This window comes from Eubalaena glacialis, chromosome X (genome assembly GCF_028564815.1).
Source record: "Eubalaena glacialis isolate mEubGla1 chromosome X, mEubGla1.1.hap2.+ XY, whole genome shotgun sequence".
Classification (NCBI taxonomy): Eukaryota; Metazoa; Chordata; class Mammalia; order Artiodactyla; family Balaenidae; genus Eubalaena; species Eubalaena glacialis.
This window is the reverse complement of record NC_083736.1, coordinates 34,777,345-34,793,814: the sequence shown is the minus strand read 5'-3', so window position 1 is coordinate 34,793,814 and position 16,470 is coordinate 34,777,345. Positions and strand designations below refer to the sequence as shown.

At 39.0% G+C, this 16,470-nt stretch overlaps 1 protein-coding gene across 1 annotated transcript in view; it reads right to left on the bottom strand.

Moving 5' to 3' along the window:
• Window positions 1-1,006: 1,006 nt before the first annotated feature.
• The window catches only part of LANCL3 (LanC like family member 3), an 85,415-nt gene continuing 69,951 nt past the window's right edge, over window positions 1,007-16,470 (bottom strand). Inside the window, exons 3-5 of the mRNA XM_061179059.1 lie at window positions 15,416-15,613; window positions 7,846-8,053; window positions 1,007-1,166 (exon numbers count right to left, since the gene is read on the bottom strand). Of these exons, the coding sequence (XP_061035042.1) occupies window positions 1,007-1,166; window positions 7,846-8,053; window positions 15,416-15,613 (566 nt within the window). The remainder of the gene's footprint in view (window positions 1,167-7,845; window positions 8,054-15,415; window positions 15,614-16,470) is intronic.

Below are 16,470 nucleotides of genomic sequence, written 5' to 3'. Positions count from 1 at the left end.
AAAATTGAGCAGTGTTCTTTTCATAATCATTGGTCCCTTTCTAGGCCACTGTGTGCCTGTCCCAGGGGACACAGTATTCCATCCAAGGCAGAAATGACCCACCTTCGTAGTGGTTACCCTGATCTTTGAGATGAGTGATTTTTTCCACGAGTATATTTTACAGTTCAGCTAATAGCTTCATAGGGATTACATAAGCATTTAAAAAATTACTAACAATAGACAGTACACAGCTTATGCTTCAAATTGAGAAAAACACTTGACAGTATAACACTTGCTACAGTATTTGCTAGCCTGTGAATTTTGCTATTCTAATTGAGCTTTCGGAAAGAAAAAGGAACCCAGGAAGAGAGACGCTCTAAGACCTAAGGGAACTTGGAATTTGGGGGTTTAAACTAAGTTATGATATGATCTCTTTAAAGTGCCCAGGGTAATGCTAAAAAATAGAGATTCATATGCAAATTTCTCCATTCATTAAAAATCATGAATTTCAATTAAGTAAAGGCAAAGGACAACCAAGAGTTTCCTTTTTTGTCCTTCGGCAACCTGACACGTCCCTCCTAGCAGTTTTAGCTGGGCAATTACTTTAGTTTTCTGATCGTCTTTATTTCTGAATTTAGGGGTGGAGGGCACCCACAAATGGTCAAATTCTCTCTCCAATTGCAAAGGTATTTTTGGCATTTCATTGCCATAGTCCACATTTCAATTTTGTTTTCTATCCCGCAAGTGAAAGACAGATGATTTCTCTTTCCCTTTTTCCTCTGATCTCTGGTCTCACATCTATTCCCTCAACTATTCCATCTCTAGGGGTTTTAGAAGAGTTGTGGTGTCTTTATGTTTGCAGGTTCTCACACTGTTCTCCCTTCAATCAGGTATCATGTTGCCTTCACCTGCTTGCTCCCTCCCTTCCTTCCGACAGCCATGTTAAGGCTCATGGCTGTGATACCATTGAATGTGGCTTATGTGGAAACTGCCTCAGGTAGTAGGCTCAGGAAATCTCAGGAACCTTCTAAACAAAGATGCTGAAGAGAGGGAACTCAGCCTGGTTGGGCTGCAGCAGATCGATCAGAAAGCACACCGTCCCGGAGAAGCCTTCATACAAGCTGTATATACTTTCAAGGACCCGGGAACCAGCCTTGAATTCCTCGGTAAATAAAAATTCAGCAAACCTAAGAGAAGGAGAAAATATGAACAGTTTTCACATGAGTGTTTCCATATTATTGGCCCTGGGTTGCTTCTTCCTCCTCTCTGCTAAGTTCAAGTTTTAGCATCATTCTCTTTCCAGACGTGTATAATACCTGAAGGAAGCCTTCTTCCCTGTTAAAAAACGGAGAAGTCATTATGCCATTGTGTATGTTTCACAACAGATCATGCTGCCAAGTAAATTCAACTGTTTTCAGCATTTGCAAAGCAAAGCAGTTTCTGAGGATTTCATTCCTTCTGTCATCCGATAATTAAAAGTAAAAAAGACAGATAAATAGCCATACTTTTATTTATCTTGAATAGAAGCAAGCTGATATAGGCCTCTGCCTTTAAAAAAAGTAAATATGCTGTGTTTCTGCAGGCATATTTTTTCTGAGCTAGGTTTCATTTATATGTGATAGAGAGCAGAGACTGAAAATAAATGGGCAAGATTTTATACAATCTGTGCTTTGGGCAAACAAAAGAATAAGATGAATGGGAAAAGGCAAGCAACATTTTATAATCATGATATCAAACAGCAAACTCAGCTACAAGATAGATTATTTTTAGGACACCTGCCTTAAAAATAAATCACTGACCTCTAAATTCTCTATGAGAGATCTTTTTTTCTTTTACCTGTATTTGCCACAAAGCCTATTCAAATCATTTACAATGAGTAACATTTTTAGTAGCTTACAGGTTTTAAAGTGCTGTCACCTCTTTACAGACTTGCTCTACCCATTCCCATCAACAACAAAAATAATCACTAATTCAGAGGCTAGAGCTCACAGGTTGAAAAGGCCTGACAGCTGATTCTGCCATAAATTTAGATTATTGCTACTACATAGGGGGTCCTATGAAGAGTAATTACTTGTTTGATCTTTTTAGGGCTCTTAGAATTGACGGTAGCTTAAAATAAATCAGCAGGAAACATACTGCAATTCTGTCTGGGACAATTTTTCTCTCAACTGTTTTCCTGAATATGCAACAATTTTTAATGGAAGTCAAAATTTTAAACAGTAGAATAATGATGCATCTTAAGAGTTAATTCAAAATTTGTAATTACACACTGAAACTTCGTGGTATAGCTTCAAGGAGTCTTAACTGTTTTAGTGCTATGGATCATTTGGCAGCCTGGACTCCTTCTCAGAAAAAAAAAAGTCTTCAAATATGTAAAGAAAAATACACAGGATTCCCAAGGAAATTAATTATATTAAAGCATGGTTAGCAAAAATTTTTCAACCGGATTTGTGATACAGTGATATATGGATTCTTTATTAACACATTAAATAACAAGATCTAGTAGTGGGTCTAATAACTGCTGACATTTCTAAGTAGTGATGGGAGTAAAATATATTTCACAATATCTGCAACAAGACTAATAACATGAGAATATCTATGACATCTATTGGTGACAGAGTCACAGCTACTGCGAATTCAGAATCGAAGGAAATGCTACATTTCAGCTTGAAATGTAATACTTTTCTCAAGTAAATTCACGAATCCTAGATTGCGAAGCCCTGGTGTAGCAGGAAGAGGAAGGGCTTTGGGGTTGCAATATGCAACTCTGATAATTTCAAGTTAGATGACCTTTGGCAAATTTCTTAATCTGACTTTAAAACGGTGAAGTTGCAGAATTGCATAAGATTATCTGTAAAGATCAAAGATACCATATATTACGGCTCTGAGCAAAGAGCAAGCATTCGATACCTGGTAAACCGAATTTTTTCACAAAAACATAGTATAGCAGAATATTTGTAAAATAGAGACAACCATCCCACCACATTTTAAGAGAAATCCACAGTTAATTTTGCTCCCTCCTCTGACCTTTTTCCCCCCTAGGGTTAGATTTATTTATTACATTATTGAAATCAGAGTCTGTATAATATTTAGTATCCTACATTTTTTTTTTTTTTATAAATTTATTTATTTATTTATTTATTTATTTATTTTATTTTTGGCTGTGTTGGGTCTTCATTTCTGTGCGAGGGCTTTCTCTAGTTGCGGCAAGCGGGGGCCACTCTTCATCGCGGTGCGCGGGCCTCTCACCATCGCGGCCTCTCCCGTTGCGGAGCACAGGCTCCAGACGCGCAGGCTCCAGACGCGCAGGCTCAGCAGTTGTGGCTCACGGGCTTAGTTGCTCCGTGGCATGTGGGATCTTCCCAGACCAGGGCTCGAACCCGTGTCCCCTGCATTGGCAGGCAGATTCTTAACCACTGCGCCACCAGGGAAGCCCTACATTTTTTAATTTAAAAGTAATATGATGAACATTTTTTGTGCTTTTCAAAATAACTTCTAAATGATATATAGCAATTTACAAGAGTACCAGCAATGTGTGAGAGTAGCAGTTTCATTGTATTCTGACCTATACAACATGTTATCATACTAAAGCGAAAATGATTGTTTCCAAAATCTACCCAATGGTGCAAAATTCAAACTAACAAATTCATTTTTCTAAAAAACTCTGTCAAAATAGAAGTCAGAATGGTAATTATGGAACTAAAAAGAATTACAGACACTGATAACATTACATATCAAAACCTATTGACTATGACCAAAACTGAACTCAGAGGAAAATTCATTGATCTGAGTTGTTGTTGTTGTTGATGTTATAAAGATGGAAGGTATTCTAATTAAGCACTTTTTAAAAACTGTAGAAAATAACAAAATAAAGGGAAGGAACACTGGAAAACCAAAAATAAAGGCAGAAAACAACGTATTAGGAAGCAAAAGAGAAAAACAAAAATAATTAATAAAAACCAAAAGCCAGTTCCTTGAAAGGATAAGCAACATAGACAAAATGCTGGTGTGTCTGGCCAAAAAGGAAAACCATTAGGAATGTGAAATGGCATGTAATCACAGACATGGGAAATTTTAAATATCATGGAACTATACTGTTAGAACTTTATGTCAAACATTCGAAAATACATATGAACTAGATGCTTTTATAGTAGTTTATTCACTACCAAAAATAATTCAAAAAGAGGTAGAAAACCTGAATAATTAAATAATCATAGAAGAAACTTAAAAGGTGGTCAAATATTTTTCTGGAACCATAAATTCCAACTCTGTGTTAAAAGAGTAGTAGGCGATGACCAAGTAATGTTTATTTCAGGAAGGTACATATTGTTTGACTTTACTGTTTTAGGAACGGCCAAAGGAAGTCTCCCCAATTTGGACCACACCATATTTAACTTTGAGTTATGATGAAGTGGAAATTTCAGTACACTAAACAATTAAATGCAATGCCCAAACAATATTCAGATATTACCCGCACATTTTCAGTCTTTACCTGTAAGTGAGAAATTTAAGTTGTCTGAAGGGCCCTGTAATCCCAGACTTATAATTAAGACTCTGTAAACAAGGACCAGTCTCCCAGAAAAATAGAGGGGTTGTTCTGATTCTTTTTAATAGGCTTTCTAGAGAATGACAACCCCGATGAAATTTATTCCAAAGGTGATACCACATTAGCCTAAGTAAGATCCCAAATGACTTTTTTTCCCTGTATTTGGGAAATAAAGGGTCAGGTTGCAACCTAAACAGATTAGGGAGCCATGAATCAAAATATATTAACAGACTTCCAAAACAATGGAGCTACAAATGGGGGACTCACATATGTTAGTATTTTTCCTTCTGTGCATACATGCAAATATCATAAAGGGTATTTTATGGGTTTTTTTAAAGATCGAATATTAGATAAATTGCCTTGGGAAGACCTCTCTGACAAAATGACTTTTGAGTGATGGTCTGAATGAAGTGAGAGAACTGGGACATATACATAGAAAGTGAACATCACAGGTGAAGGAGACCAAAACTTCAAAGGCCTTGAGGTAGATTGTACCTGGCATCTTAACAGAGTCACAAGGAAGCCACTGTGGTGCAAAGAACCAGGAGCAAGACAAGTAGGGCATGATATCAGAGACGTAATGGGAGGCAAGATCCTGGAGGGCTTTTTGTTCAGAGAACAGACTTTGGCTTTTACTCTGATTCATGTGGGAAGCCATCAGATTATCCTGAACAGAGGAGTGTCATAATCCAACATGATACACATTATAAGAAGCAAATTTAAAAGATCACGGTGAAACACAGACTCACTCTTAATGAAATCAGCATAAAGGCAAGGATGTTTATTATCCTTGTTTTTATTGAACATTGTTATGGAGATTCTGACCCATGTGATAGGAAATGAAAAAAAAAGAGTATATAGTTGAGAATGGAAGTAACAAAATTATAATTATTTGCAGATAATATGTGTGCCTACTTAGAAAACCCAATGGAATCTAATAGAAAGATTAATGGAGTTCAGTAAGGTGGCCAGATATATCATTTTGATATTTATCAAAACTAAGATGTTTGTAAGACACAATGCAGATTTATATGAGAGAAGGGCGTCTTAGATTGCTAAACTGCAATAATATGTATGTTTTTTACAGTCTTCATAAATGCCAGTAATAAATAACCTGAAAATATAGGGGAGGAAAAGATTCCACTCACAATCCTGGAAACATAAAATACATAGTAATAAAATTAACAAGAAACATACAAGTCCTTCTTCATAAGATCAAAACTTTACCAAATGACATTTTTACAAACTTAAATAAAGGGAAAACATACCATACTCTTGGATGGAAAAACTCAATATTCTAAAAATGTGAATTCTCACTAAGTAACATATAAATTCATTGAAATTCCAATCAAATGTCCGTAGGATTTTTTTAATTTTTGAAAAATTGACTCTAAAATACAATTGGAAGAATAAATGAGAGAGAACAGCTAAGAAAAACTAGAAATAAATGAATAATGAAATATAGAAAGTCCAGAAACAAACCCACACATTTATATAAATTCAGTTTATGATAAAACTGGAATTTCAAATGATTGGGGTAATTGGCCAACAGATGTTACGGGGAAGTTTTGTTTTTTCATTAGAAAACACAAAGATAGATATCCATCTGACACTATTTTAAAAAGTAAGCTCTAAACTAATCAATGATTTAAAAGTTAAAGTAACTTCTAAATTGGTGGGAGAGATGGGTGAAGGGGTACAAATTTATTTTAAAAATGAAAATAAAATCATAAAAGTATTAAAAGTCAGTGTAAATTAATATTTTTATAATCTTAGAGTGGGAAAGGTCTTTTTAACTATAACACAAAGTCCAGAAATCTTGAAAGTTTGTCAACTTTATCAAGAAAAATACTTAAAATTTTCATCTGGCAAAAGACCATGAGCTAAGTTGAAAGAAAAATGGCAAAGTAGAAAAATATTTACATCATATATTGACAAAGAGTTACAGTCCTCAAAATAAGCATCACAATAGGAAAAAATGGGCAAAAGACAAAGACAGTTTAAAATGCCTCTGGATTTAACGACTTCAATTTAAAAAATTTTCTCATAGTGCACAGAAAGGTATGTATTGGATATTTGGGACAATTTTGTTTGTATTAGTAAAGATTGCACATATACCAAGTGTCCATTACTTAAAGATTGGTTAAATTAATCATGGTACAACTATAATAAATAACTATATAGTCATTAAAACAACGAGATAGATCTATGCAAACTGAAATAAAGGATGTCCCTTAAAAATTGTTTATTTAAAATTATAAAGTGCAAACAGTATGTATAGTACTGTTACACATACATAATTGTAGGATCTTATTAATATGTACGTATAATACATACATATATATATATATAGGAACATACATTCATCCATAGAGAAATGTCTAGAATGATATAACTCAAACTGTTAGTGATAATAACAGTGAACACTTACATTGCAGTTACTATGGGCCAGGCACTGTTCTAAATGATAAATGAGGCCATCATGCTAAGTGAAATAAGCCAGTCACAAAAAGACAAATACTCCATGATAACACTTACATGAGGAATGTACAATAGTCAGTCAAGCTCATAGAAGCAGAGAATACAATGAGGGCTGCCAAAGGCTGGGGTGGGGGAGGGGAAATGGGGAGTTTTCGCTCAATGGGTATAAAGTTTGTTACTGAAGGTGAATAAGTTCTAGAGATCTGCTGTCCAACATTGTGTCTATAGCTAACAAGATATTACTGTACATTTTAAAATATGCTAAGAGAATAGATCTCATATTAAGTGTTCTCACCACAATAAAAAAAAAAATCGCAAATATACATATCCTTTGGCCCAGTAATTCCACTTCTAGGGATTTACTTACAGATATACCCATACGTGAACAAAATGATATATGTACAAGGTTTTTCATCATAGCATTATAGGTAATGCAAAATATTGGAAAGAATCCAAATTGCCCTCCATATGGGACTGGTTAAATAAACTATGGCTCATTCAGAAGATGTAATACTACGCAGCAATAAAAATGAAAAGTCCTTTATTTACTGATTTAGGGTGATCGTTAAGATAGCGCAGTGCTACCATTTGTAACAAAAAAGAGGGGTAAAATATTACATATATGCCTATCTGCTTGTGTATATATACAGATACGTATATCCCTGAGAAGATAACTAAGAGACTGGTAACTATCTCCTGGGAAGTGAACTAAATTGCTATAGTGCACAGTGGAAGTATTTCTTTTTACACTTTAAAACTATGTGACTCTATTACCTGTTCAGAACATTAATTGTATTAACATTTGGAGAAAAAAAAAAAACATGCAAAGAAAGGCTGACCTTTGGGCTCGGTAGATGTATTTAGAGTTTCCCGTGAGCCGGTATAGCAGCAAGAAGACATAGGCACTGCCAGCTACCCCGTGGCAAATCCCTGGCCCCTTCTTTAGCAGGCCCTTCTGCCACGTGAGTTCCCCACACCGGATACATGTGTCCAGGTACTGTGGTTTCTTGGAAACCAGATAAGCTTTTGCAAACAGATAGGCAATTCCTGTGAAAACATCAAAGACATTAGAGGTGATTTTCAGGGCTTAATACTATAGAGCGGAACTTCTCAAACTCTAAGAGGCTCACAAATCACCAATGTATTGGTAAAATATCCACTCTAATCTAGTAGGTCTGAGGTGGGCCCAGAGATACTGCATTTCTAACGACGGCCCTTCTGGGGACCACATTTTGAGTAGCAAGGCTACAGGATCTTCTCCAAGGGAGTCTTATTTTACCTGTGAGATTTAGTTTAAGTTGTTTGAATTGTATGGTGATACTGGCCCTGAGAGAAAGAGTAACAAGTATCTAGATTGACAAAATCCATAATTTACAAATGGGTTAATATTTGATGACACATACCCTGGTAAGCATTATGCATATCTGGCTTTTTGGAATGGCTAAATGTTTACACAGTTTGCCCATTCCCCCACGGATGTTCAGAATTTGTAATGTTAAAGTACTTATAACTACACACCTTTTCTTAAGAGCCAAACTGGGAGTCCTTCCAAAAACAACAATGATCCCAAGTGACCTGGCCAAGACTCTGGCTTCAGCTGTGAAGTGAGGCCCTCCCCACTTGATTGTTCCAAGGAAAGACACGTTCCTTCAAAACTCCTCAGCCAAGGCAATCTCAATTACACAGGCAGGAATGGAAACAAGAGAAGTGACAGCTATTAATAGAAACAATTTCCCCCACGTTCCAGGTGCTCATATTCAGAGAGGAGATTAATAACACAAGATCACTCTCTCTCCTGCCTCGCCTACCCTTCTCGTATAGAAACTGGGAAAGACTGGAATTTAGTAGATATTTTGACTAGCTCATCCATCAAGGTTATCTCTGCCTTTGTCTTTGACTAGCCTATTTTACAACTGTGTAAAGACAGAAATTACCTTGTAGAAAACTGACAGTAATGTAAATAATACCTGTCTCTAGAAACTCACATTCTGTCCGGTAGACGCTGCATTGGCTTCCCTCAGTCTTCGTGGAAGCAGCTAGTTTCTGCATCTATTAAGTAAACTCATGTCAGCGTTCCTAATAGCCTAGAAATATGTCCACTCTTTGGATTTTCCTTTGAACCAGTTGTAATACCTTTGTGGTTCCCTCATTCATTTATGAGTTAAAATTGTTGACATATGTTTATGTTTGTATGAGAGTCATGATTTTATTCTCTTTTAAAAATGTATCCTTTAACACTCCCTATGACGAACACATAACAACGGGCTCTCCTCAGCCAGTGCTTTCCAGTCAACCACTGACAATGGTCACCTATGGCACTGTCCTCCTTCAGTTTTAGGAAGAAAGTGTCATTCCCACAAAGAATGATTTTTAAAAGAATTGAACTTAGTTAATGACACTTTCATTCATTCACTGTATCCATTCATTTGAAAGTGCTCATTGATGATCTGCTGTATGCACAGCCCTAGGCAGGGCCAGCTTCATGGGCATGTGACCTGTACAGCCTCACAGAGGGCCTCCAGAAGGGCCCCACCCTGGATTGAATGCTCTGTTGTTGCCATCTTGAAATTCTTAATCATTTTTTAAAAAGGGGTCTGCATGTTTATTTTGTACTGGGTCCCCCAAATTATGTTGCCAGTTCTGGCCCTGGGTGATATACAATAAATGCTAAACACGATTCCTGCCCTTCAGGAAGGCACTGTCTAGAAAGGGAGAGAAAAATATGTACTTTTGACTGATACATAATAAGACATGTAGTTCATGATGCTGTTGGGACATAAAATGAATGGCCCTGAAAATAATACTAGAGGGATCAGAAAAGTGGAAGTTCCCTGAGGGAGACAGTCAGGGGAAGCTTTGATGGAAGTAAGGCTTTCTTCAGGACTGTGTAGGACGCATAGGAAACTGCAGGCCTGAGGAGATGGAGAGAGAGCATTCCAGGCATCAAATCAGCAAGGGCAAAGTTTCTAAGCCACAATAAACAAGTCACATGAAGACCAGTGGGGCAGTGTTCTAAGCAGCAGGACCATGGGCTGGAAGGGTAGATTGGGCTCATATTTTGGATGATTTTACAAGTCCAGTTGGGCAGCTTGGACTGTATTCGTGGGCAGTAGGGAACCAGTGGGAGTGTTTTGTTGTGAATTGGTTGGTTTATATTTTTAATGATGTGATTACTATTATAGACAAAATGCCCCACTGTGGGGTCAACCAAGACTGAAAGAAGGGCAATAGGGTAGCTATGAGCTGATCGTGTCAGCAGAAAGATGGCAAAGAGGCTAATGAAAGAGACAGCTCACAGGATGGGTGGCTATTTAGATATTAATTGAGCACCTACTATATACCAGGACAGTAGTCGGTGCTAAGGTTTTTAAAAGCCCCTGCCAGGGCTTCCCTGGTGGCGCAGTGGTTAAGAATCCTCCTGCCAATGCAGGGGACACGGGTTTGAGCCCTGGTCCGGGAAGATCCCACATGCCGCGGAGCAACTAAGCCCGTGCGCCACAACTACTGAGCCTGCGCTCTAGAGCCTGCGAGCCACAACTGCTGTAGCCTGCACTCTAGAGCCCATGAGCCACAACTACTGAAGCCCGCACGCCTAGAGCCTGTGCTCCGCAGCAAGAGAAGCCACCGCAATGAGAAGCCCACGCACCGCAACGAAGAGTAGCCCCCGCTCACCGCAACTAGAGAAAGCCCGCGCGCAGCAACGAAGACCCAACGCAGCCAAAAATTAAATAAATGAATAAATAAATAAATTTATATAAAAAAAAGAGAAGCAGATGGTTTAAAATAAATAAATAAATAAAAGCCCCTGCCTTCATTAGTCTTTACAACCTAACTGGGGCATTCATTAGGCTACGTGAGGGGACAGAGAGGCGTTGAGGAAGCACAGAGGAAGGCTCCTAACCGACACTTGGAGGTAGGAAAGGCCCACTGGTGAAAGGACACCATCTAACCTGGGTACCAAAGGAGGAGGAGGAACAGGCCAGGTGAACCGGAAGCCCTTGGTGCTCTATCGGATCCCTTTACTTTACTGGCAGGTGCCCCATCCCCCAGCTGCTGTGAGTTGACTGCTGACAAAGCTCACTGCTGCCCTCTTCTTGGGAGATATGGCCTCAGCCAAAGGGGTGGCTATGCTACGCACCTCCCCCAGCAGGTTTTGGCCAATGATTGGCTGCCTCAAGACAGAGCAACTCTGTGGTGTCATCTGTGCTTCTTAGCTCCCCCCCCACCCAGAATCCAGGTGAAGCTACTCTCCAGGTGAGACACAGAGAGCCCTTTGCCACCCAGCTCCTACTCTGTCCTCCTGCCACTTCTCCCCCATGCCCTCCATGAAGCATTTACTTCAGTGAAACCAAACCACCCCACAGTTCCCCTTCCTTCACCATGTGGTTCCATGCCTCTGACTGACTTTTCTTGGAACAAACTTCCCACCTTTCTTAGTCTAACTTATCTCAGGCATCACCTCCTCCAGGAAGCCTTCCCGGAACCTGGAGGAGGACCAGAAATCCCTCCTTTGAGCTCCCATCACTCCTTATACAAACCTTAGCACTCACACAGTATCATATTAAAATTACCTGTTTTTTAATAAAATTTTTAAATTGAAGTATAGTTGATTTGTAATGTTATATTCGTTTCAGGTGTACCGGATAGTGATTCAGTATTTTTACTGACTAAACTCCATTAAAAGTTATTACAAGATGACTATAATTCCCTGTGCTATACAATATATCCTTGTTGCTTATCTATTTTATACATAGTAGTGTGTATTTCTTAATCTCCTACCCCCATCTTGCCCCTCCTCCCTTCCTTCTCCCCACTGGTACCCACTGGTACCCACTAGTTTGTTTTCTATATCTGTAAGTCTGTTGAAATTACTTGTTTTCATGGCTGCCGCCCCTAGTATTGTGCCAGCTACCCAAGGGCAGGTACTCTGTCTTGTTCATTTTTGCTCCCCCATCTGTGGCATGGTGTTTGACACATGGCAAGGCCTCCACAAATGTCTGCTGACCCTATAATGTCCCATTTCTCACCCCAGCGCAGGCCGATGCTGAAGCGGAGATCAAAGTTGTGGAAGGAAGACGGGTTGAGATGGTCTAATTGCTAAACCAGGCCATTAGCCCCAGGCAGCTTAATGGGTATTGATCCTATGGTTCTGGCCAGAGACAAAGGGCCTCTTCCTGCAGCCTGGATCATGGAATGGTACATGGACAGGACCTTGAAAAACTTCTACACCTATTGTCTCCTTACCTAACCTAATGAAATCCACAATAAGGTGGCTTAATCTAAAAGGAAAGGACGTTGGATTTCTTTGCTTTTGCTGGGAACGGTGTCATTTCATCCTGGGAACACTGATTATTGTGCATTGACATGAAACCCGGAGGCAGCAATGATATATGTCTTTGTCAAATACAAATGGGGAAATGAATTATTACTTAAGAAGTATGGTTTGAGAGGCTAAATCTTGGAAACATGTGATCCAGCAGAGCCTCGTGATAGCCAGACTTGGCACGTTTCGTTTCAACATCCTAGAGAATCAGCGCACAGGTCCGTTCTGGGATCCGGAATTTGACCGAAGCATGCATTGTACGGTGTGTGCTACAAAGCTTAGTGACCAAAGACACCTGCATTGTACAAGTACTTACTGTTCTCTATTCAAAGTCACCTACCCAGGAGCCCTCATGAAATGATTTAAAAAAAATATAGCTACACCTGTGTTTCACCCAGAGTAAAGGAAATGCGCTGTCAGTGTGACCACAGTAATGATGTAACATAATGCGATCTAGAGTTTCTTTTAGCCACAGCATTTGTTTTAATGATTTTGTAAATGACTTTTGCCCTGTACTGCAGAATCTTTAAGGCTAGGAAGGGGTCAGGTGAATCTGCCTGCTATACTTCGTTGTATTTAGTGAGAAAAACTCTACGCCGCACTGGGTATTTATAAATGTGGGTGTCTGCAAATCTTTTGGGCCATATCCCTCAGGAACGGTAAGGGTCCACAGGATTAAAGGGGTCTGTGGTGAAAAAAAGACTGAGTTTCACTGCTTCACCTCAATACACTCCTTTCACAGATGAACAAAGGCACAAAAGAAACAAAGTGGTTTTCTCAAGGTTACTTAGCTGGTTAGTGTTGGAACTACAATTAGAACCCAGAGTTACTAACTTAAGAGTCCAGAAGTATATTCACAGCGCATAAATGATAACTAAGGCTGTCACCTGTAGAGGTGGGTTGAAGGAAAGTCAACAGGAAACAATTATAGTATCATTGATGAAGATAAGGTATCAGTGATGAAGTTCCACACTGTGGATTATTTCTGGCAGGTTTTTAATCACAGAATCAGTCTGCCGCCCCAAACCATCTGCACTGTTCATAAATCTACTCTCAAAAAATGTTCTCCTCACATAAGTGAGAATTATTTTTCTAGGTCATCTCTTGGTTTATAATTTTTGGAGAGCTTACTGTTGCCAACTTCAGAGGCATCTTGATGGTCTTTAACCTGCACTTATCAGATTTATAATCACTCTTGATGCTATTTTTAGCACATCTCTTAAAGGGAAGACCAATACCCTTGAGATGGAAGTGCGGGTTGGCAGACATAATGGGCTCCATTTGGTTCTTTATTCATTTGTGAATTAGTTTATTTTTGGCAGTCCAGTGAATACGTGGATTGAATGATTTTGCCCTGCAACCTGCGTTTAATCTAACCAAGATACTGAACATGAATGATAAATGAGGATAAATAAAGTCCCCAAGGTGATGAATCCTATGCTGTACTATTATGGTCCATGATTTACAAAGACAGATGGGATGTGATGTACAGAGAGAATGGAATAACTGCCCTTCAAGAGCCCCACATCAATTAAGTGACCCAGCCACTCATTTTAGTAAATTATCTTCCCACTCTTCACAGGGCTTTTACTATACATTGAATCCTTTCAAAATAGGCTGTATTTAATTTGGGACATCTCCAAAATTCAAGGATCCTGGGGTGCTTGGAGGATACCCAAAGGCCTTTGCTGAAAATGATTAAAGGGAATAGGAAATGGGAGTGTTGAGCGTAACATGAAGAGATATCATTTCCAGAATGGTAAATAACTGCTGTTTTTCTTCAGAAAGTTCAAAGCAAGAAAAAAGTGGGCTCAAATGATCACTGGTGGGAATTAGCCTGGACATAATGCACAATGCCCTGGCGCTCGTACAAGCACACATGGGAGCCTTTGAAGTCCTTCCTTAAGTAAAAGTGGCAGGCAGAGAAAATATGGCCAATGGACTAAGACTTCTATTATTCGTCACCTCAAACTGTACTGAAGAAAAAATGAAATTCCAGTTGGATTAAAGAACATTAATTACGTAAGGCGGGGAAAGGAAGTAATAAAAATCAGGTAACAAATGAAAGAGAAATCAAATATATTTTAAAGCTGTACTCATGGCACTGAAGCATAGCCTTGAAAATTAAATACACTCCTAATCAAAAATGTGTGTGTTATTTTGGTATTTTAAGTCTCTCCTCTGGCCAATCGACCAAAATGCACTGTCTTTTTTGAATTGCCCCTTCTCTAAGGCCTAATTAGCAGTGTAATGGGATTGGAAAAAAAAAAAAAAAAAAGGAAAAGATGGGGTCTGATAAGTTTCCAGGCTCGATTCCAGAGAGTTCACTGCAAATGGCTTCTCATTTCTCTAGACTTTTCATTAGGTGATAATGGAAACCCTCATCTGGAGAAGAATTACAGAACAGTCCATCTTCAACCTTAATGTGCGTACAAATCACCTAGGGATCTTGTTGAAGTGCAGATTCGGATTCAGTGGGGCTGGGGTGGGGCCTGAGATTCTGGATATCTAACAAACTCCCGTGCCACTAATCCAGGGACCGCGTTTTGAACTGCCAGGTTCCAGATCTGCACTGTCCCATGAAGTTACTGAGCGCTTGCAACGTGGCTAGTCTGTATCAGGATGGGATGTAAGTATAACAGAGACACGGGATTTCAAAGACTGGATATTTAAAAAATATGAAGTCACTCGATTTTTAAATTGGTTGCATGTTGAAATAATATTTGGCGTATATTGGGGTAGATCTATTATTAAAATTCATTTCGCCTGTTTCTTTCTATGTTTTTAATAGGGCTACTAGAAAGTTAATTTCATATGTGGCTCATATTATATTTTGTTGGACAGCACTAGTTTAATTTGTATACAAATACTGTAGATAAAGATCATATAGTTTTTAAACACAGGATCATTTCTGGACATCCTTTACTGATGGAGACTTTCTTGGCTTTGAAAAGTTTCATCTTGACCTTTTCATCTCCCATGGTAATGGCATAAGATGAGAAATACCCTCACTTCTCAGAAAAGGCACCCGTTTTTGGCTAAGCCCAGTGAAAGGCAATGCTATCAGATAATAACAGGAGTGAGACCTGGGGCGCCGTGGCACCAGTGCACCAGCTCGTTCTCCCTCTCGATGGCCTCGCCGAGCTCAGGTGGCCAGTTGCAGTTCTGTTCCTGCTCCATAAGGAAGTCCACGCTCTGCCACACCAGCTCCTGATCTGAGGGCTTAAGGTGCTCATGGTACGAAAGAAGCATCTGGAGGATGGACGACAGGCCATGAGCTGCTCCTATATAGACAAGCAAAGCATCATTAATTCACACAATTGGGAGGAGGACCAGTTTGAAGTCTGGGCGTTAAGTATTACAGATTGATGAAGGGGTTGGGGAAAGCCAGGCATTCTAGGCAAAAGGAACAGGCACAAAGGTTACAAAGGTATGAGAACACTTTGCCTGCTGGAGAATATGCTGGACAGAACCAGGGAAGGGAGAGATAAAGCTTGAGTTTGGAGAGGGAGGCAGGCAATCTACAAAGGGGCTTGCAAGTCATGCTTGCAAGGAGTGATGGGGAGCCACTGAAGGATTCAAAGGGGTAGTAACTAACTTTCACTTTACAAGCCTCGTATCTCAAAAGTAGTCATTGTGATTCAGTAGTCTGTTATTGATCCACTAATATTAAAAACTTGAAACTGTCATTGGCTGAATCCTGCTTCCCTGTGCAGAGGTACTACTGGCAGTGAGCATATAAGCTGTTAAACTTTCAGCAAAATTAGGCCAGTGAATTCACAATTGAGAATAAAGGATTTTAGTCTTTAGTGAAAGTCATTGTTAAAATAGCTCCATTTCTTTTTTTTCCTTTTTTTTCTTTTTTGTTTTAACATCTCTATTGGAGTATAATTGCTTTACAATGTCATGTTAGTTTCTGCTGCATAACAAAGTGAATCAGATATATGTATACATATATCTCCATATCCCCTCCCTCTTGTGTCTCCCTCCCACCCAAATAGCTCCATTTCTGACAGGTAGACTCTAAAAACAAATATGAAATTGTGCTTTGTAGTATCCATCGATATTTGTTTTTAAATGGCCTTTTAAAGGGTTCCCACTGAAAGCAATAGTGATGACCTATGTCAAAAACAAACTCTTC